The sequence below is a fragment of the Lepidochelys olivacea genome, assembly GCF_965140295.1.
Source record: "Lepidochelys olivacea isolate rLepOli2 genome assembly, chromosome: 5".
Lineage (NCBI taxonomy): Eukaryota > Metazoa > Chordata > Testudines > Cheloniidae > Lepidochelys > Lepidochelys olivacea.
Window position 1 is genome coordinate 120,188,165 of NC_140415.1, and position 22,145 is coordinate 120,210,309.

Genomic DNA, 22,145 nt, shown 5'->3' on the forward strand with positions numbered 1-22,145 from the left:
CCTAGGGGACGAGAAGCTGCATATGAGTCAACAGTGTGCCCTTGTTGCCAAGAAGGCCAATGGCATTTTGGGATGTATAAGTAGGGGCATTGCCAGCAGATCGAGGGACGTGATCGTTCCCCTCTATTCGACACTGGTGAGGCCTCATCTGGAGTACTGTGTCCAGTTTTGGGCCCCACACTACAAGAAGGATGTGGAAAAATTGGAAAGAGTCCAGCGGAGGACAACAAAAATGATTAGGGGATTGGAACACATGAGTTATGAGGAGAGGCTGAGGGAACTGGGGATGTTTAGTCTACGGAAGAGAAGAAAGGGGGATTTGATGGGGGATTTGATAGCTGCTTTCAATTACCTGAAAGGGGGTTACAAAGAGGATGGCTCTAGACTGTTCTCAGTGATAGCAGATGACAGAACAAGGAGTAATGGTCTCAAGTTGCAGTGGGGGAGATTTAGGTTGGATATTAGGAAAAACTTTTTCACTAGGAGGGTGGTGAAATACTGGAATGCGTTACCTAGGGAGGTGGTGGAATCTCCTTCTTAGAAGTTTTTAAGGTCAGGCTTGACAAAGCCCTGGCTGGGATGATTTAATTGGGGATCGGTCCTGCTTTGAGCAGGGGGTTGGACTAGATGACTTCCTGAGGTCCCTTCCAACCCTGATATTCTATGATTCTATGTATCTGTGCCTCAGTTTCTCCACCCTGATGATGTTCCACACACTGCTGAGCCACTGCGGTGCTTGTGGCCCTCCAGTCAAAAGCCAGAAGTTCACCCCTTCCAGGCTAAACACAAATGTCCAATGGAAACCAAAACACATAGTCTTTCAGCCCTCGTGGAACTAACTTCTTTGTCCCTCTTGATACGGGTGCTTCCTCCCTGGGCTAAATGATATCTTCCCTTCTATGGCCTCTAGCTCCTTTTTAGTCTCTCTTCAGGCTCAGCAATTGACCCCATTGATGTAGAGCCTGAGAAGGGGGACTTTCACCCTTACCACCACATGTTGCAGCTGGGCCGCTAATTAAGTGCAATTGGCACTACCAGGCCTCTTCCTTCTCTCGTCACCCCTGCTCTGGGTGATTCTCTGTTCTGCCCCATGCCCTTTCCAGGATAACCACAGCCATCTTCCTGGGAGCTCTCAGCCTTCTGCCTGCATCTCCGGCCAGACCAAAGCTAGGCCTGACCTGCACAAAGCAGCCTCCTCTAGCCTGAGGCACCAGCTTGACTTATACAGCCACAGTCCTTCCCCCTAGGAGCGTACATTTCAAATCCTTCCACATGACCATACTTACCACATTCCCTCTGCCTTAAAGGCCCAACCCACCCAATGATGTCCAGGCTTGTGGCATCTGCTCTTCATTGCTGATGGTAAAAGCTGCAAACCCTCCAGCCAGGCCTGCTTCCCTTGCTGCCAGTGTGTGTAGTGGGACTAACAAACTGCTCCCCACATTCACAAGGAAGCAGCTGCCATCAGACAGCCTCAGGCATGGTAGGTGGAAAGGGGGAGCTCAATGGGTGTGGGGGTGAAGGACAGAAGGGGAACCCTAGCAGGAGGGGGCACCCCAGAGTGACAGGCAGCGTTGCCGCCTTTGTAGAAGACTGTTTACTTGGTGCTGTCATGCAAATATCCCAATGAATGCTGCTCTTGCAGGGAGCTAGGACCCCCTCTCTCCTCCACACAGCGAGAACCCTCACCCTGTCCAATCACTAGTGCCAGGAGCCTCTCAACACTGGCAACCAAGACCTCCTGCCCACCTGCCTGTCCACTGCCAGCCTTGGACTGGCACGTAGCCCTATGTGGCAGCTAAGGAGCTGCTGCTGCCTGACAGTTGTGAAGCCTGGAAGGAAGGCAGTGGTGGGGAGGGGTTGAGTCTGGCCCCTTCCCCCAGCTCAGCACCACCTGTGTCCCCATTCCCTAGAGGAAGGGGCAGGGCTTCCCCTGCAAGGGATCTTACTGCTTCTCTGCTCCTCGCTGCAGCAAGAGTCAGTGATGCAGTCCTGCTTCGGGAGAGTGGGGAGTTGCAGTCTCGGTGCAACCCCAGTCTCTGTCTCTCATGCTGCAATTGGTATGGGGGAAGGGCCTCCACCGCAGAGCAGTCCCTGCTGGGTGGGGAGCTGGAGGGAACAGTTCAGAACCACAGTGTTGTGGCAAAAGCAAGCTTCTACCTATCCTGCCACAGCCCCCATCAACTATGATACTCCCTTGCTCACCCTGCATCTCTATTGATGGGGAGCAGATCTGCTGAGTAAGAAGGGGACAGTTATACATAGTTGCTTTGAGAATCTTAAGTCACAAAGGAAGGGAGAAACTGGGAGTCTAGTAGGAAAAACATTTCCAAGAATGAAAAGAGTGAAGATCCACAGACTCAGCCACCATTTATCACTTGCTCAGAGATGCACCAATAAGTTATGCAGAGGGCGACTTTCGACTGAGATGAGCTTAGCAAGGCTGTTATTGACTTGGAGGGGGTTTTTCCTGCCTCTGCACTCTGGTCATTTACCTTTCTGGAGCGGTCAGTAATGCTCTAGTGCATAGGTGCTGGAAATAGGGCTGCTGCCGCATGCCCCGGCTTGAAGTGGTTTCCATCATACAAAGGGTTTACAGTTTGGTTCAATGGCTGTCAGCACCCCCACTATACAAATTGTTCCAGCATTTCTGCTCTAGGGTTTTTCTAGAGGATCCTGCAAGACGTAGAGCATTTCAGTGCATAAAAGTAATTGAGACTCCTTTTGCCAATATTCATGACTCTGCACATATCCAAGTTAAATTTTGTTTATTTCTTTAACAGAACAGAGGAGAGTCACTAGTTGACAAAATCTGTCATTTTTAGGTGCATTTACTTTTCTGATGGGGTTCTCACTGCATGTCTTCTTACTACAGGCCTCAGCTCTTGTCTGTCATCTTCCCATGTACCCTGACTCGATAAACACAAGTGTACTCTGGGTTGCCCCAGTTACTCAGCACATTGAATTTTATGTAAACAAAAAATTTGGAAAGTTCACTCTGAAATTAAAAAAAGAAGTTAAGAGAAATCAAAACCTGTGTTACTTTAAACAGTTTTCTTTAGTCCCAGTCCCGTCTATATATTAACCCTACTACTGGACCAAATTCAGCCCTGAGGTAGGAGGACAAATTCCCATTGAAATTAATGGAAACTGTGCCAACTTATACCAGGGCTAAGCTTGTCTCAATTTATGTCAAATCAAACTCCAGAGCTTGAAAGTGTTTAGCACCAACTATGGAAAGCTGAAATTCTCTGCTGAAATCAGCTGTGGTGCGGGCCTGGAACAACAGGAAATTTCAACTACCGTGAGGTAAATCATTGCCTCTCCAGCTTTGTGTTCTTTCTTTCTTCCCTGACCCCCTTTACTCCATTGCTTTGTTCAAGCTGGTACTAATGAAACCTAAGTGTTTCAAAAACCCAACTGCCTAGCTTCTTAAGCACTTTCCCTCCATTGCTTCTGGTACAAAAGGTTGGGGGAGACAAAGATGGCTGATTAAGGGAGAAAAGTAGAAGTAAGGAAGAACAGAGTCTAAGTTCAACTCTGATGTACACTGATGTGTTGCCTTTGAAGTTGGTGAAGATGCACCTGCTTGCTGAGTTTGGCCCTACAAATATTTTGCTCCCTGCAAAGCCACTGTCTTCTGCAACTTAGAATGACTGTTGCAGGAGCGGGACTTTGCCAAAAGGGGAGAATTCAGCCAGGGGCCTCCCTTGAAACCAAGTTCACACAGGAACTGAGGGTATCATCTCTCCCTTCCCACATCCTCCCACACTACAGTTCTGTTCTCCCAAAACACCAGTTTAACCACTTTGTAATCTCCTCTCAGAGAGAGATTTCTACATCCTCTCCTTTCCAAGACCTGGTAGGCAAACCTGTATGCATACAATGTCATCTGCCCCAATCTCACCACCCGTTAAAGTACCTTCAGTTGGAAAGTTTGAATGGTCTCTTTTCCTGACTCATACATAAAAGTTCCCAGCAGAGTTTCTTTCCCTGTTTCCTCATCCAGTCCCTAAAATCAGAGTGGGAAGACAGCTGGAAGGAATGATGATGTATTGGAATGTAAACATTCCGAGACCCCACCATGGCCGGATGAGCCCTGGCCGAGCTGCCCCGAGCCCCAGACTGCCCGCCCGAGCCGCCCTGAGTCCTGGGCCACCGGCTTCGAGCTACCAGCCTGCTGGCCACGAGCCACCAGCCCGCCGTCCTCCCCAAGTCCCCAGCCCACTGGCCACCCTGAGCTCTGGCCCACCGGCTCGCCACAACCTGCCATCTGGCTCCAGCCGTCCTGGGCCCCAGCCAGCCATAGTCCCAGGCCCGCCCACCCGAGTCCCCGTCGGCTTCGGGGGAGAAGAGGAGTGAGGGCGGGAAGAGGAGCAGCGTGGGCAGGGCCACAGGGGAAAAGTGGGATGCAGGAGTGGGGTCTTGGGGCAGAGCATGGGTGGGGCCATAGCCTGGGCGCCAATCCTGCAGTGGTGCTCCAAAGGCAGCAGACCAGCGGTGTGACTCCAGAGGGAGGTGCACCACAACCTGTTTGGGGAGGCTTGGCCTCCCCTGGCTTATTATACCCGCCACCCATGCTCGTAGCATGAGCCCCATGAGCGCAAGTCAGTTGACCCCAGGCCCTGAGATTCACTGTGGTCTTTTATTTTTCAGTGTAGATGAATCTCTGCTGCAGTTTCAAGTGAGCTGCCCTAAACCTATTGGATAGGGTTGCTGTGTGATGATGTTAAACAGCTGCTGCTTCCACTTAAGAGGTGGATGTTGTTATCCTTCTGAATCCTTTACCAATAGCACAAGGTTGTTGTGAGTCTTAATTGGTTATTATTTGTAAAGCCACTTTGAGATACTCAGACAAAAAGTACTATAGAAATGAGCATTGTTAGTAGTGATAAAATTACCACCTCATCTGAAAAAAATTCCTTAAACTTGTGCACAGTTGTGAAGAGAACAGACCTGATATCCTGTAAACAGAACATACAAAGCAAGTCTCTTTTCTTGTATTTTCCCACCATAAAATTCCAGTTTAAAAAGTTAAAGGCAGATACTTACACATACAGCAAAATCCTTTGGGGCGCTAGTTACATCTCCAGAGGGAGAGATTGCCTTAGAGATGTGCTGAAGTGTAACAGCGGTTGGGTAAACTTTTTCAGGCAACTTAATTACTACCTGACCCTGAGATCCTTGAAAAGCCCAGCAGTTTCCAGGGTAAACATCTGGCTGGAAGCAGAAATCAACTCCAATTAACACTAATGGAGTAACACATCCCACATACATGTGTATTCAGTGACAAGCACAAAAATTGGTGCCTTCTGTTATTTGACTTTATACTGGTAAATTAATACAGTTCTATCAAATCTACAAAAATGTAGATTTCCTTGCCTATCACCTGAACAGACAGCTTTAATACTGAGCTCAAAGATCAAACCAGAGACTTTCTTATTATTTATTATAGGGAAAATTGCCTTTCCAATAACACTTGAACTTAGGCCATAGCACCACCAAAGTCAATAAAGTTAAATCAGGCCAGAGGTGTTTGCAGTCATTCAAAGCATGAGTCTAAAGATTAAAGATCACAGACAACAGAAGAGAACATGGTTTTCAGTGGTGTTAAGTACAAATGCCAGCAGAAAGTTGGGGCAAAGAAATAACATCCACATAAAAGGGATTTTTGTTGTGATACAATAATTCTTCCACTACTGGGAGCAAATGGTTTCTATGAACTACAGTGCTGTAACTAGCCCGAGTGTACCCAGGAACCTGGTGAAGAAGGCTATAACATATTCAGAGTGGTACACATTGGAGGTTGCTCCCAGTGGGCCTGTTTCACCATCATAAAAATCCGTCATGCAATAATGTTGGGCTTACAGGAAATTACTTGATTTCTTCACCCTTCTTGGAGGAAGAAAGGGAATCACTACTATTACGTATTATTGATTATTTCTATTGCATTAGTGCCTAGAGACCCCAAGGACACCCAGGGGCTTATGGTAATAAGACACTAAGAAATGTTGAAGGAGACATGGCCCTTGCCCTAAAGATCTTACAGTTTAAGGTCCCAATCCAATCCCAATCCCACTGACGTTAATGGGAATTTTTCCAGTGACTTCAGAGGACACTGGATCAGTTGTTAAGGAGGCAAGCAACATACGAAGGGTGGAGGAAAGAAAGACAATTAAAATGTATAGATTTTTATATGCATTAACTACATATTTATGCACTTCAGATCAGGCTCACGGGCCCTCATCCACAAAGGTACTGAGGTGCCTAAACCCCAGACTGAGGCACCTATGTCTTGGGTTTAAGTGCTTATGTTCCAGTTTTAGGCTTCACTGTGATCCAAAAAATTTCTGCCGAACCTTGTAGGTGCCTAACCTGACTTGGTGCCAAAGCCTTCTGGGTTAAAGTTCCATTGGCAACTATGTTTCTGCCTCTAAATATGTGCACTGCTGCCTCCCTCTAGGCCACCAGACACCTATCACACATCAAAGCCTGAGCAAGAAAGAGAGAGAGAGAGAGTACAGTGCAGTGGTTAGGGCACCAGCTGGGAGGTGGGAGACCTGGGTCCAGTCCCCCACTTCAAGGACTCATTTATCCACAGCAGAACAGCTTCAACAGGAGAGATTGAGAGAGCCCCACATCAGAATATCCCATAGCTCAGTGGTTAGAGCACTCTCGGGAGAAGACCCCTGTTCAAATTTCTTCTCCCCCCCCCCGCAGAGGGGAGAATTTAACCTGGGTCTCCAACATCCCAGGTTAGTGTTCTAACCACTGGATTAGAAGTTATAAGGTGGGAACCTCCTCCTCTGGCCCTTTTATGTGGAGCAAGGTAGGCACCGAACTCATTCTCACGAGAAATGACTTGGGCATCTAAGCCCTCTAACTCCAGGAGAGGAGTTCCCCTTGTGAATCACTAATTAGAATCAGGCACCTATCTCCAAGAGAGGGGAGGGGCTTAAGACACCTTCCTCTCATCAGCATCTCCCATTGACTAGCTTAGGAGACTCCCTGCCTAGCATGATGACTTTTGTGGATCCTGTTGTAAGTTGCCTATCTCTTCCTATTCATTGTATAGGAAACCTAGGTGCCTAACTCAGGCTTTGTGGTTCACAGTGTTGTTCCTGTGATTTTTCAGACACTTAAAAGTTAGGTGCCATGGTAGTGAGTGTTGCAACACTTAATTCCCTTGGTGGGTGTGGGTTTAAATGCAAGTTATCTATACCTGACTGCCTCTCAACCTTTCCTTAATTAGTTGGCTAACTAACTGTAGGTCCATCACTGAAGAACTGGTTCTTGAGAAGGTTTTGGAATGAGGACATTTGAAAGTAGTATAAGAGAATACACAAAGTGGACAGATGTGCTCTACCTGTAAAATAGTATCTGGAGGATTTGCAGAAGAAAAGAACCATGAACTAAAACAACACCCCTCTGTTTTCCCAAGTTCATAACTCTTAGATGTTCTGCCTGTATCAATGGTGGCACCTGCAATTAAAATATGAATAGATTAACAAAGGCCAGATCCTATGACAAGCAGTGGATTACAAGGCATTTCTATTGTTACATATAGACCATCAGTCTATCCATCCTGTGTTCCTCACGGTGGTATCTGAGTTCGTAGGTGTCAAAGAAAAAGAGTGGCTACAATATCTTATGGCTGGATTTATGTCACAATATGATGTAGAGAACATCCCATAATGATCTGATATGAAGTTTAGCATGGTATAAATGATAAATCAATATCTAGAATGGGTTTATGTCACACTATTGTAAGGAAAATCAAGATCTCCCATTCACCTTTGGTGAAATCAGTGCAGAAGAGAAGAATGTCTCAGATACTTTTTAAAAGTTCATAACAACATTACCAGAGACATCATGGTCTAGTGGTGAGGGGAGAGGACAGGGATTCTGCTGACTTGGGTTGTATCCCTGACTCTGCCACTGACTTCCTGTATGAACATTGGCAAGTCAACTTAGCACCTCTGTGCCTCAGTTTCCCCAGTTTGTTAAGGAGGAATAACTATACTTATCATTGTAAAGGTACTATATAAGAGCAGAATGCTATGAGTATTCTTACCTATGGATTTCTGAGCCCAGTCAGGCATCTGGATATGGTCCTCATAAACCTTCTTAAATGCTACATTTATCATCTCTAGTACTTGCTGAAAAAAAAGAGAAGACACAAGGTAACGAAGGGAAAGATATTTGCAAACAACATAAACACTCACAGGCACTTAAGGTGAAATACTCAGTGTCAATGAGAAAAATCACAATAAAACACACAACGGTAACTTCCACCTCAAATAAGTTTTCCCAGTAACTGTTGGAAGGATATAAACTCATTCAGCTACTGAGGTGGAGACCACACAGTAAAGCTCTCCACTGCTGTGTCAGAGACCTGGGTTTGGTTTCCACATCATTCTATTGTTCTGGAGGCCAGCTGAATATGAGAGCAGCATGAGTACCATCCAGTCCCCAGAATGTGAGAAAGAGTATCTCACCACTCAGTAATGATCCAGATAGCTAGATAAGAAGAGGCACTGATGGGGAGTCTTATATTCTCCTCCGCTAAAGTTGGTGGCTCAGTTAAAGGTGACTTTGAGAATAGGTGTCAAGGCTAAGGAATTGAAATGATCAAGTCTCCATGATGGGAAGAGAGGGTTAAGTTAAAAAACAAAAACTAGCCCTTAGTATTATAAGATGTGCTTATACAGTGTTTCCATCCAAGGAGTTCAAAGCACTTGATGAAGACAGGGAAGTATTATCTCAGTTGTACAAATGGAACAATAAATGCATAAAAAGCTTAAGAGACATGCTTATGGTCACAAAGCAAGACAATGGCGGAGTGAAGGTGTGACAAGGTGGTGGGCAAAGGGTTGCTGATTCAGCCTTCTGTCACACCAGCTCCCACGTTAATTGTTAATGACAATTAACATTGTCTGGAGGTAACCTGGACCTAATTGAGGAAGCAGAGACAGCTGTCACCTAATTAGCCTGGGGCTGTATAAAAGCCTCAGAGGGAAGAAGCCAGGGGAATACCCCTTCCTGCCTGCAGACAGTGAAGGGCCAGTTGTATATGGTGAAATGGTGGTGGGAGCAAGTCTGTGAATAAATTGCACGAGTGGTTACTAACCCCAGGGTTTCAGTGTGATTTTGTGAATCTAGCAGAGGTGGAACTCAAGGGAGCCCTGCTGTGCTCTGCTACACATGGGGGCTTGTCTGGGATCCCATGCTAGAGCAAGTGTTTGGCAGTCTGGAGATGGAGGAGAACCTGCAAGGGGTGGTCATGCAGCAGGAGGTGGTGCAGAAGGCAGTGCAGAGTTTTCAGCAAGCCCACCACCTAGAGAGACAGGCCTTGTTCACCTGGCAGGCAGAACAGCAGAAAAGCCTGCAGAACTTCATGTGGGAGCAGGCTGGCCTCCAATAGCCGCTCCTGCAGAAAGTGGTGAGCCCCATGGGAAGGGATGGCGTTCAGGCACCAGGCTTAGGACTGTGTAAAATGGGCCTGACAGATGACCCCAATGCCTTCCTAGGCATATTTGAGTGGGTAGCTGTGGGAGCTGGAGGGGATAGGGCAACCTTGGCCCTGCGGCTAGCTCCCTACCTAGCCAGTGAAGCCCAAGCAGCCTACATGGCCCTAAGTGAAAAGCAGGCCAGGAATTATGAAGCAGTAAAGGCAGCCGTCCTCGATTGGGTGGGGCTGTCCGCGGAGAAGTATGGCCAGAAGTTCTGGTCAGCAAGGTGGATGTGGTGGGGGTTTGCAGCCGTGGGCATTCTCCCAAAAGTTAATGGACTGGGCCACCCACTGCCTGAGAGGCCAGACGCCCAGACAGTGGGGGAGATCATGGACATGCTCGTCCTAGAGCAGTTTTTACAGGGCCTCCCTGAGAACATAAAGGTGTGGGTGAGGAGGTACCAACTGAAAATGATAGAGGCGGCCATAAAGGTTACGGAGGAGTACACAGAGGCAGACTTCCCCAGGAAGGAGAGATGGCCGTGCAAGGAAGCGGAGACTGGGAGAAGGCCCAGATAATACCCCCACCTGGGAAGGGCCCAGAGAACAAACGGGAGGACACCCAAGGGGCTTCCACAGGGTCCAGGCCGGTTGTCTGCTGGCAGTGCTGACAACCAAGACACAAGAAGGGGGATTCCCTGCACATGGATTGTGGGTGGCAGAGTTTTGTGGCTGGGCAAATGCTGGAGGGCAGGGGAAGGGGCGGGAGCTATCCACCATTTCAGTAATGGTGGGGAGGAAACCCCAAAGGAGGTCTGATGAATACAGCCTCAGCCTGCTCCCTGATACAAAGGAAGCTGGTGGGACTGCACTGGTGGATTTCCAGTGCGAAGATTGACTTAGGCTATGTCTGCTACGAAATTAGGTCGAATTTATAGAAGTCAGTTTTGTAGAAAGCGTTTTTATACAGTTGATTGTGTGTGTCCCCACACAAATGCTCTAAGTGCATTTAGTCGGCGGAGTGCATCCACAGTACCAAGGCAACCATCAACTTCTGGAGCGTTGCACTGTAGGTAGCTATCCCACAGTTCCTGCAGTCTCTGCCGCCCATTTGAATTCTGGGTAGAAATCCCAATGCCTGATGGGGCAAAAACATTGTTGCGGGTGGTTTTGGGTACATGCTGTCAGTCGCCCCGCCCTTCCTCCCTCCCACGGTGAAAGCAGCGGCAGACAATTGTTTCGTGCCTTTTTTCCTGGGTTACCTGTGCAGACACCATACCATGGCAAGCATGGAGCCCGCTCAGCTCACCGTCACCGTATGTCTCCTGGGTGCTGGCAGACGCAGTACTGCATTGCTACACAGCAGCAGCTCATTACCTTTTGGTAGCAGACAGTGCAGTATGACTGGTAGCCATTGTCGCCGTACTCCAGGGTGCTCTTTTAGTCAACCTCGGTGAGGTCAGTCAGGGGCGCCTGGGCAAACATGAGAGTGACTCAGCCCGGTCATTTCCCTTTTAAGTTTCATCTCATGGCGATTCAGTCCTGCCGGCAGTTGTATTGCACCGTCTTCTGCTGAGCACCCAGGAGATGACGATGGCTAGCAGTCATACTGCACCGTCTGCTGCCAGCAAGATATATAAAGATAGATGAAGTGGATCAAAACAAGAAATAGGCCAGATTTGTTTTGTATTCATTTTCTCCCCCCTTTCTCTGTGAAATCAACATCCTGCTAAATCCAGGGTTTTGAGTTCTATCTTTGAGGGGGCCATTCTGTTTCTCCTTGATGCAAAGCCACCTGCTCTGTTGATTTTAATTCCCTGTAAGCCAACCTTGTAAGCCATGTTGTCAGTTGCCCCTCCCTCCGTCAGAGCAATGGCAGACACTCTTTTTACACCTTTTTTCAGCGCAGACGCCATAGCACGGGGAACATGGAGCCCGCTCAGATCACCGCGGCAATAATGAGCACTATAAACACCGCACGCATTATCCAGCAGGATATGCAGCACCATAACCTGCAACAAAAGCGAAACCAGGTGAGGAGGAGGCAACTGCAGCACAGTGACGAGAGCGATGAGGGCATGGACATAGACTTCTCGCAAAGTACAGGCCCCTGCAATGTGCACATCATGGTGTCAGTTGGGCAGGCTCATGGCGTGGAACGCTGTTTCTGGGCCTGGGAAACAAGCACAGAGTGGTGGGACTGCATAGTGTTGCAGGTCTGGGATGATTCCCAGTGGCTGCGAAACTTTTGCATGCGTAAGGGCACTTTCATGGAACTTTGTGACTTGCTTTCCCCTGCCCTGAAGCGCAAGAATACCAAGATGAGAGCAGCCCTCACAGTTAAGAAGTGAGTGGCGATAGCCCTGTGGAAGCTTGCAACGCCAGACAAGTACCAGTCAGTCAGGAATCAATTTGGAGTGGGCAAATCTACTGTGGGGGCTGCTGTGATCCACGTAGCCAATGCAATCATTGAGCTGCTGCTATTAAGGGTAGTGACTCTGGGAAATGTGCAGGTCATAGTGGATGGCTTTGCTGCAATGGGATTCCCTAACTGTGGTGGGGCGATAGACAGAACCCATATCCCTATCTTGGGACCGGAGCACCAAGGCAGCCAGTACATAAACCGCAAGGGGTACTTTTCAATAGTGCTGCAAGCTCTGGTGGATCACAAGGGACGTTTCACCAACATCAACGTGGGATGGCCGGGAAAGGTACATGACCCTCGCATCTTCAGGAACACTGGTCTGTTTCAACAGCTGCAGCAAGGGACTTACTTTCCAGACCATAAAATAACCGTTGGGGATGTTGAAATGCCTATATGTATCCTTGGGGACCCAGCCTACTCCTTAATGCCATGGCTCATGAAGCCATACACAGGCAGCCTGGACAGTAGTCAGGAGCTGTTCAACTATAGGCTGAGCAAGTGCAGAATGGTGGTAGAATGTGCATTTGGGCATCTAAAAGCGCGCTGGTGCAGTTTACTGACTCAGTTAGACCTCAGCGAAACTAATATTCCCATTATTATTACTGCTTGCCGTGTGCTCCGCAATATCTGTGCGAGTAAGAGGGAGACATTTATGGCGGGGTGGGAAGTTGAGGCAAATTGCCTAGCCGCTGATTACGCGCAGCCAGACACCAGGGCGGTTAGAAGAGCACAGGAGGGCGCAGTGCGCATCAGAGAAGCTTTGAAAACTAGTTTCATGGCTGACCAGGCTACGGTGTGAAAGGTCTGTTTGTTTTTCCTTGATGGAAACCCGCCCCGGGTTCACTTACTTTCCTGTAAGCTAAGCACCCTCCCCTCCCCACTTTGATCACAGCTTGCAGAGGCAATAAAGTCATTGTTGCTTCACATTCATGCATTCTTTATTTATTCATTATACAAATAGGGGGATAACTGCCAAGGTAGCCCGGGAGGGGTGGTGGAGGAGGGAAGGACAAGGCCACACAGCACTTTAAAACTTTAAAACTTATTGAATGCCAGCGTTCTGTTGCTTGGACAATCCTCTGGGGTGGAGTGGCTGGGTGGCCGGAGGGCCCCCCCACCGCATTCTTGGGCATCTGGATGAGAAGACTATGGAACTTGGAGAGGAGGGAGGTTGGTTACACAGGGGCTATAGCGGCAGTCTGTGCTCCTGCTGCCTTTCCTGCAGCTCAGCCATATGCTGGAGCATATGCGTTTGATCCTCCAGTAGCCTGAGCATTGACTCCTACCTTCTTTCAGCAAGCTGACACTACCTATCATCTTCGGCCCACCACCTCTCCTTGCAGTCATATTGTGTTTTCCTGCACTCTGAGACTGTCTGCCTCCACATATTTTGCTGTGCTCTGTCAGTGTGGGAGGACAGCATGAGGTCAGAGAACATTTCATCGCAAGTGCGTTTTTTTCGCCTTCTCATCTTCACTAGCCTCTGGGAAGGAGAAACACATGCAGCTGGTGGAGGGAAAAAAATGGAGAGTGGTAGTTAAAAAGACAAATTTTATAGAACAATGGGTACACTCTTTCACAGTAAACCTTGCTGTTAACATTACATAGCACATGTGCTTTCATTACAAGGTCGCATTTTGCCTCTTTTTTGAGGGTATGCCGGTTTGGTGTGAGAGATCACTCATGCAGGGCCGGGCAACAGAATTCGGCTTGCAGGCAGCCATGGTAAGCTACAGTCTTTTGGCTTCTTTAACCTTCATAACGTGTGGGAATGGTTTTAAACAGCAGTGCCCTCATTTCCCATACAAAGTAGCCGTTGGGTTGGCCATTAAAAATGGGTTGGCAGTTTAAAAGGCGGGGCTGCGGTTTCCGAGTTCACGTGCAGCAGAAACCCAACTAACCCCCCCACCTCCACCCCCCCATTCTCTGGGATGATGGCTTCACCCCTCCCCCCACCATGTGGCTAACAGCGGGGAAGATTTCTGTTCAGCCACAGGCAAACAGCCCAGCAGGAACAGGCACCTGTGAATGTCTGCTTACTAAAACCAACTATTTCAACCAGGTGACCATGAATGATATCACTCTCCTGAGGGTAACACAGAGAGATAAAGAACGGATGTTGTTTGAATGCCAGCAAACACCGGGACCATACGCTGCAATGCTTTGTTCTGCGATGATTCCCTACTATTTGCTACTGGCCTGGCGTGGTAAAGTGTCCTACCATGGAGGACAGAATAAGGCTGCCCTCCCTAGAAACCTTTTGCAAAGGCTTTGGGAGTACATCCAGGAGAGTTTTATGGAGATGTCCTTGGAGGATTTCTGCTCCACCCCAGACACGTTAACAGACTTTTCCAGTAGCTGTACTGGCCGTGACTGCCAGGGCAAATTAATCATTAAACACACTTGCTTTTAAACCATGTATAACATTTACAAAGGTACACTCACCAGAGGTCCCTTCTCTTCCTTCAGGGTCCGGGAGCCCACCTTGGGTGGGTTTGGGGGGTACTGGCTCCAGGTCCAGGGTGATAAGCAGATCCTGGCTGTTGGGGAAACCGGTTTCTCCGCTTCCTTGCTGTGAGCCATCTACAACCTCCTCCTCATCATCATCTTCCTTGCCCCCAAAACCAGCTTCCGTGTTGCCTCCCACTCCTTGGACAGAGTCAAAGCACAGGATTGGGGTAATGGTGGCTGCAGCTCATCATAGAAGCGGCATGCCTGGGGCTCTGAACTGGAGCAGCCGTTTGCCTCTCCGGTTTTTTGGTAGGCTTGCCTGAGCTCCTTAATTTTCATGCAGCACTGCTGCGGGTGCCTGTTATAGCCTCTGTCCTTCATGCCATTGGAGATTTTTTCAAATATTTTGGCATTTCGTCTTTTTGACCGGAGTTCTGCCAGCACGGATTCGTCTCCCCATACAGTGATCAGATCCCGTACCTCCCGTTCGGTCCATGCTGGAGCTCTTCTGCGATTCTGGGACTGCATGGTCTCCTGTGCTGATGGGCTCTGTGTGGTGACCTGTGCAGGTGAGCTCGCCACACTGGCCAAACAGGAAATGAGATTCAAAAGTTCACGGGCCTTTTCCTGTATACCTGGCCAGTGCATCTGAGTTGAGAGCGCTGTCAGAGCGGTCACAACTGAGCACTCTGGGATAGCTCCCGTAGGCCAATACCGTCAAATTGCGTCCACAGTACCCCAAATTTGACCCAGCAAGGCCGATTTCAGCGCTAATCCCCTCATTGGGGGTGGAGTAAAGAAACTGATTTTAAGAGCCCTTTAAGTCGAAAAAAAGGGCTTCATTGTGTGGACGGGTGCAGGGTTAAATTGAGATAACGCTGCTAAACTTGACCTAAATTCATAGTGTAGACCAGGCCTTAGAATGAGTCCATGGGGATAGGAGGCAATACCCTATGGCCCAGGTGCCCCTCGAGGTTTGGGGCAGGTTTAAGTGGCAGTGGGTTGGGGTAGTAAAGGGCCTGTCTTACACGGTGGTGGTGGGTATGGACTGGGACCTCTTCCCAGGAGGAAAGGTGGGCAGAGGGAGAAAGCCCATGACAGGGAAAATGGGAGATCCAAGCAGAAAACCCCTAGACAACAGAGCCCAAGAAGGGAGAGGGAAGCTATGGGTGAGACGTCCACCCAGGGTTCTTGACCGAAGAGCAAGGCCCAGTGGAGGGCCTTAATGGCAGACCCCCAAAGGAAGAGACCCAGGCCCTGCTGGACGAGCTTGGGGGACAGGAAGTCCTGAGTGTCCAGAAGAGGGTCATGACCAACCCCAAACTCCTGACTGAAGGGAAGGGGGCGGAAAACCATGGGAACACCTAGGGAGCTATGAATGGTGCAAGGACCTGTGGGTTGTGGGGGAGCTGTGGGGCCGTCGACCTGCCACACAATGTAGTTTCTGTGGGTAGGGGATGGAGGAACCCCACACGGCAAACCCTGGGACTGACCCAAAGAGGGACTCCTCCGTAGAGTCTCTCCCACCCCATTAGAGGGAGGAGAGGATGCAGAAAGGCAAACCTGGCGGTTGGAGAAAGGAGAGGAGGTGTGTGACAGGGTGCTGGGCAAAGAGTTGCTGATTCAGCCCTCTGTCATGCCAGCTCCCACATAGGGGAATAAATTAGAGCTGGCTGGAGGTAACCTGGCGCAAATTGGGGAAGCAGAGACAACTGCCACCTAATTAGCCTGGGGTTGTATAACAGTCTCAGTGGCAGGAAGCCACAGGGGAGCAGAAAGAAAGGGAAAAGACAGGGAGGTAGCTCTTCCCTCCTGCCTGCAGACGATGAAGGACCAACTGTATATGGTGAAACAGTGGTGGGAACAAGTCTGTGAATAAACTGCACGAGTAGTTACTAACCCCAGGGTGACTTTGTGAATCTAGCAGAGGCAGGAGCCAAAGGGGGCCCTGCCACGCTCAGCTACACAGGGATACAACCCAGTTTTGCTGACTCTGAGTTCAATGCCTTAATAACTACACTCACTGCCTCTGAAATTAAGTTTGCTATCCTGTAGTTTAAGAGATACCTCTAGCTGCAGTTTGGGATCAACTGTTGAAGGACTTTGGGATTCCAGATTATACATTTCCAGGAAGAAGTAGGAACCTAAACAATTTTACTGGTATAGTGCCACTCAAATGGTAACGTTAAACATTACACTTATGAGATATTTTGGTGAAAAATGACATAATTACCAAAGTTCTAGCAGACACTGTCAGGGCACAGTAGTGAGAAAGCTTCATGAGGGAGATTTTCAGAAGTAGTCCGCACTGGCTCAACTGTTCCCAGCAAAGTCAATGGTAAATCTCCCACTGACTTCAGTGGAAACAGTGTCAGGCCAGCGCTGAGTGTTTTGAAAATCCCATCCCTAATGTTCAGGTCCATAGCAAGGACTAACAGGCCCTAATTGGCTCGGAAGGGTGTGACAGGAAGTAGTGGGAGGGAATGGGGAGAGCTACAGAAAGGTCTAATTATACAATTCCAGCCTCTTACATCTTTGTTCTCTCCTGGGATGTCGCTCTCCTCCAGGGTTTCTTGAACAGAATGCAGGATGCCCTCCATCACACCATTGATCTCTGCATGCAGATGCTGCATCTGCTCTTTAATGTGTTCAATTTCATGGATTTTTTCTTCCAATAAAGTGTGTGACTGCCTTGAAAACATGGAACAACAGATACATGAGAACAGGAGACTGCAAATACACCCATGCCTCTCTTTTCACTGGTCGTATGGACAAACTTGCCCCATTCCCTCCATTTTGAGGAGAATGAGTTTTCATTGATACCAGATGTAATGCTGCTGTAATGTGGACAGGACCTCTGCTGCCTTTGTGCACTTGGAGTGCTGTGGTTAACCTGAGACTGCATTCTTGAGGACATCACTGTATTCACTAGGGATAGAACCCAGGACCTTCAGCTGCAAAAGCAAGAGCCCCTGTACTGCTTCAGTAAAAGGAGTCACTCTATTAGCTAAGCCAGCTCTAATCCTCAAAGTGAACCAGCTACTAAGGAGACATAATCATGCACATTTAGCCAGAGAGTTAGTGACACCTCCACTGAAGTAGGGAATACATTCATAGTCAAGAAATCCCTCTTACCACAGTGACTTCAGCTCTGTTTCATGGTGCTCTGTCATTTCCTGTAAAAGAAAGGCAAACAAATATACTAACCACTAGCACAGCCTCAGTGAAGACTTCTCAACGTAGGCAGGGCAGATGTTCCTTCCCCTCTTTGGAGTCAGAAACAATACGCCCAATGAATTGACACCAGTAATCCCAGTGCATATAGGGAGTCACATCCTGCAGCCCCGACTTCTCCCTTATAGTGGCAAAAGTCTTATTAACGTTAACGGCCATTCTGCCTGTTTGATTAAACTGCAAAGACTGCAGGAGCCTGCCACAGATGCTGTGGATCGCAACTTTGTCTGGGAAGGCAATTACTGAAGCTGCTTCTCATTTTGGCTCAGAAGAGTTTCCTTTCCTATCCCAAGAGACACTTACCTGTGATGCTAGCCCCTCTGCTAATCTCCTGGACGATAATGAGCCAACACAGTAAATACCTGCTGCAAATCACACACACAACAGAAAATTATTTCACCAACATTTGTAATCACCACCAAGGCCAGGTTATCCACTTCCAAACCCACATGATAAGATGTTAGCTATGGAGAGCTGAATTTGGGATGCATACAGCTCTGAAAAGACTGTGTTCCAGCCTATTAGACTTATGCCAAGCCCCAGTGATCCACATACCCATGACATGATTATTGCAACTCAATATATCTAGAAATGATGCCACATCCTCTGAGAGCTCCAGGTGGTACAGAATGCAGCAGCCAGTCTGCAAGACAACACTGGTCACAATGAGCACATCTCCCCGATACACCTCTCTCTGAATTGCCTCTTCTGGACAGAGTTCAGGTCTAGGTCTCTGTTCTGACATTCAGAGCCATCACTGGGATGTCTATCTGACATTGTCTCCCCTTTCACATGCGTGACCTCCCAGAATGTTCCTCCAGAACAATGCAATGTAATGTTGACCAATAATGGGAGGCGCCCAAGGAGGAAAGACAGAACTTCCAAAGGAGCTGGGTCTAGACTGGGGAACTCACTCCCACAAGAGATATGAATGGCCAGAGTTCTCACCACATTCAGGACTAAATGTGGAACTCAGCCCTTCAACTTCACTTTCCTCATAAGAAAGGAGTTCCTCACACAGAAAAAAAACCTCAGCATACTTCCCACCTACTCTGTCTTCCACAATCAAATCCACCCCCATTCCTCCCCCAAACCTATCAACTAACCAACCTGTTTACTCCAGCAGGATGGCAAGGAAAAGAAAGGGTGATTGCAATTGTTATTTGGAAATACTGGGAGGTGCTTGGAGGTGTTGTTGGCCATGGAATTATCTAGGTAGATAGTGAAGAAAAACACACACACACACACACACACACACATACAATAGTAGCGTGAGCTCTAGTCATAAGAATCCCTAAATCAAAGCAATTAGATTAATTCAGTAAGTAGGCATTTTTGTTTCTAAACTGGAAGTTGAGATGAGACTGTTACAGGTTCCCAGAATTCCATGAATACTCACCATAAATTATTGGAACCAGCAATAACAGGACCTTGAAGAATCTCTTGCTGTTCTGCAAGGTGATTAGGTCTCTGAAGGAGACCAAGCACAGAGTTATCACAGCATCTGCACATATCCATACAATCTTGTTCTGATATTGCATTTATTCAGGCTGGGGCAAATCCTGTAACCCCCATTGCAGGCTTATAGCACACAGTTGGGAGTGGAACTGATGTCGTTCTGCTCTGAAGTGAGGGCTTAGTTGCAGAGAGCCTACATAGAAGTCCCTTCCTCCTGTGTTCCATAGAAGATTCTGCGTGCCCTAATCCAAAATGCAGCAGAATTGGGGATAGGTTAGGGATGAGGCAGAGAAGAAGCAAGATATGGCTGATGGATCTGTGACAAGCAAAACCACTGGTCAAACCATATCCATGGACTGTGAGAGAAGAAGCATCAGCCAGAGACTACTGCAGCCCTTAGGATTCAATAGTAGCCATGGACTCTGTACCCCAGGCCTCATAGCACTCTCTTCTGATTATCTCGTTTTCTCAGGCTGTTTTCAGGGACTGAGATTTTGGCCAATGGCAGGTCTAGATAGCGAGCTAGCAGAGGGACTATTTGGTTTCATGAGCAGCTGCCACAGAACTGCACAGAACCTGTCCCAGTGACAATCTGAACAGTAGCCAATGTGAATCATGGACTCCTTGTTTCTAACTGGGCCCACAGGCCCATTAACTTGTATCCCAGTCTCTCTGGGCCAGTTTCCTATTGTGACTCCCAAATATCCATTTCCTCCCCAATACACCCTTCAGAAGAATTTTACTTTCATGCTTACTTTATGGAGATACAAGCCTTTATGAAGGCTCTTGGGAGGGAGGCAAAGGCCATTATCAGAAGGCACGGGATGTTAAATACTGTTCCTGTGAAAACAAACCACAATGCAGTTAGGGCTTGATCTGATGGCCATCAAAAACTATGGGAGTTTTTCCACTGATTTCAATAGGCTTTGGATCAGCCCCTTACTTTAAATTGCTTCCACATTCATGTCTTCATTAACCCACCGATGGGACATCACACAAAATATACATTAGCACATACATACACCAGGATTTTCCTACATCATTACATTTGTTTACATCAGTGGTTCCAGTCTCAGGGTCGCATAGGTGTTTTCTGGGGACGGTGAGGGAAGTAGAATTTTTTATGTGAAATAGGGAAACTGACTTTAGTCTTTACTACTATTAATTATTATTATGTAGCCCCAAGTGTGTGCCATGCCCTTTACAGACAAATGTAAAGACAAGGTATCTGCCCAAAAGAGGCTGAAAATTTATCCTTCCAAATGTAAATTGCTGACTGAATTAGGTGAATTTAATTTACAGTACAGCATATTCTTTCATGGACCTATAGGAAGACCATATTTTAGAATATGTAAAAGAAACTATAGGCATGCAATACAGGCCAACAATTTAAAAAGTGATTAGGCTGCAGGGGACTGGCATAATCCTAACCCTAAAGTTGTTGCCTCATCTCTGCCTCCAGAGTGGAAATCAGGCTTTTCCAGTTTTCTAAGTCTCACCAAAGTCAATATGGTTCTACCCACTGATGCCGAGAACATTCCCTGACATTCTGGAATTGATTGGATTGAGTTTTGCAGGGTTGCTGTGTTACAGACAGACAAACACACAGAGATGCCATGGAGTTGTGTGTAGGGCATTGCATCTTTGGACCAGTAAGAAAACAAACAAAATAAAAAATGCTCATCAACATTTCTTGCCAGTGAAATTACACGTCTGTCAGTTGCATCAATGCAATCCTTTACAGTGCTTGAAATCCACTCTCCATGTCAGATTATCTGCTCTTGATGCAGTTTTTGCTTGTGAAAGCTTTCCTTATTCTTGCTACTGAGCATCAGGAATATATATTATAAGAAAAAAAGTTCCATCATACATACTTAACACACTCTTTTGGGGTGGCAGAGATCCGCTGGATGATGAAGCATTGGTGTTGGTCTCAATTGCCAAGTAGGACATTCTGGTAAATACCTCACCTGTCAAAGAAACATCACGTCATTAGGCAGGCAACCTGTCCCAGCTTCCTTTCTATTTACCTCCAACCATTCAGGTGAAGTCTAAGTCCTACTGGGATCTATAATTTGTTTTCTCTGTCTCTCCCCTTCCATATGCTTGCCTCCTGTTCTCTTTCTGATGTAATTGGTGTGTAGATGTGACCAACAAAATGCCTTGAGATTGGACTGGCTGTTCTCACACTGGGCTACACAGACTGCTCATAGCCTATAGAATAGCACTTGCTATCTGGAGAGAATTTGCTGGCCCTTAGTGATGGTGCCTCTTTCATTGAAGAGCCTGGGCTAATGAAGAAGCTGTAAAGGAGGAGATTAAACTATAGCAGGCTTCTCTAACAGCTGCTGCAGCCATAAGAGGAGATGTGAAAGGAACCCATAATCCAGTGTAAATTTAAACATTAGAGAAAGTTTATTTCTACGCCAGGGCTTCAGTGGGAGCTGAGTCAAGACCCCATGCATTCTGTTTGGCTCAGAGAAATATCATGGGCCCTTATTCTGTGTAGCTATCTGTTACAGTTGGCCTATGTGATTGGGCAGTGTTTTCTGGTTATGATTAGACAATATTTTATGTGCATGTTCACTCAATTAGCCTGAACAAAAGCTAAAATGCACACAGGGAGTCCAGTCCTGTAAACTTTCGTGCCATGAACATGCTGACTTCCCACTTGTATGAGCAAGGGTTGCAGGATCAGGACCACCTATATTGTAGGGAGAGATGAAGCCTGCCAGGAGTGCCAGTGTTGTGAAATGTACGCCCGCTGAACTCTTGCCTTTCTGCCTGTATTGAGAGGTTTTTAAAAAAACATCTGGTTTGCTAACCTTTTTCCATGGAAAGCAGGGAAAATAAAAATCTCCCTTTAGCACCAATTATAGTATTTTACAGTTTCATTCCCAAAGGAACCCAGAGTGCTTTACAAACAAAAACAAAGAATTGTTCTTTAGTTGGACTTACTCTCATCTGCCCGGCGCTTCTCAGTTGTTTTTGAAGACCCTTGGCTAGAAGCGGTGAGAGTTGATTTATCAGAGTTACTCCCAGGCATTGTCTGTAACAATAAATGCCTATTGAGAGAAAAAAGGGGGTAAATTACCCAGCATTTCCATTATTTAACTAGGCAAGGAG

At 47.4% G+C, this 22,145-nt stretch overlaps 1 protein-coding gene across 1 annotated transcript; it reads right to left on the reverse strand.

Moving 5' to 3' along the window:
• Positions 1–2,878: 2,878 nt before the first annotated feature.
• On the reverse strand, positions 2,879–22,065 carry LOC311520604 (SUN domain-containing protein 3-like; the record flags this gene model as incomplete). Its single annotated transcript, XM_084628155.1, has 10 exons — positions 2,879–2,998; positions 3,923–4,012; positions 5,053–5,220; positions 7,367–7,482; positions 8,075–8,159; positions 16,859–17,018; positions 17,463–17,503; positions 17,865–17,926; positions 20,894–20,989; positions 21,978–22,065. The coding sequence occupies 10 exons, from the start codon at positions 22,063–22,065 to the stop codon at positions 2,879–2,881; spliced, it is 1,026 nt and encodes a 341-aa protein (XP_084484281.1).
• Between the last annotated feature and the right edge of the window lie 80 nt (positions 22,066–22,145).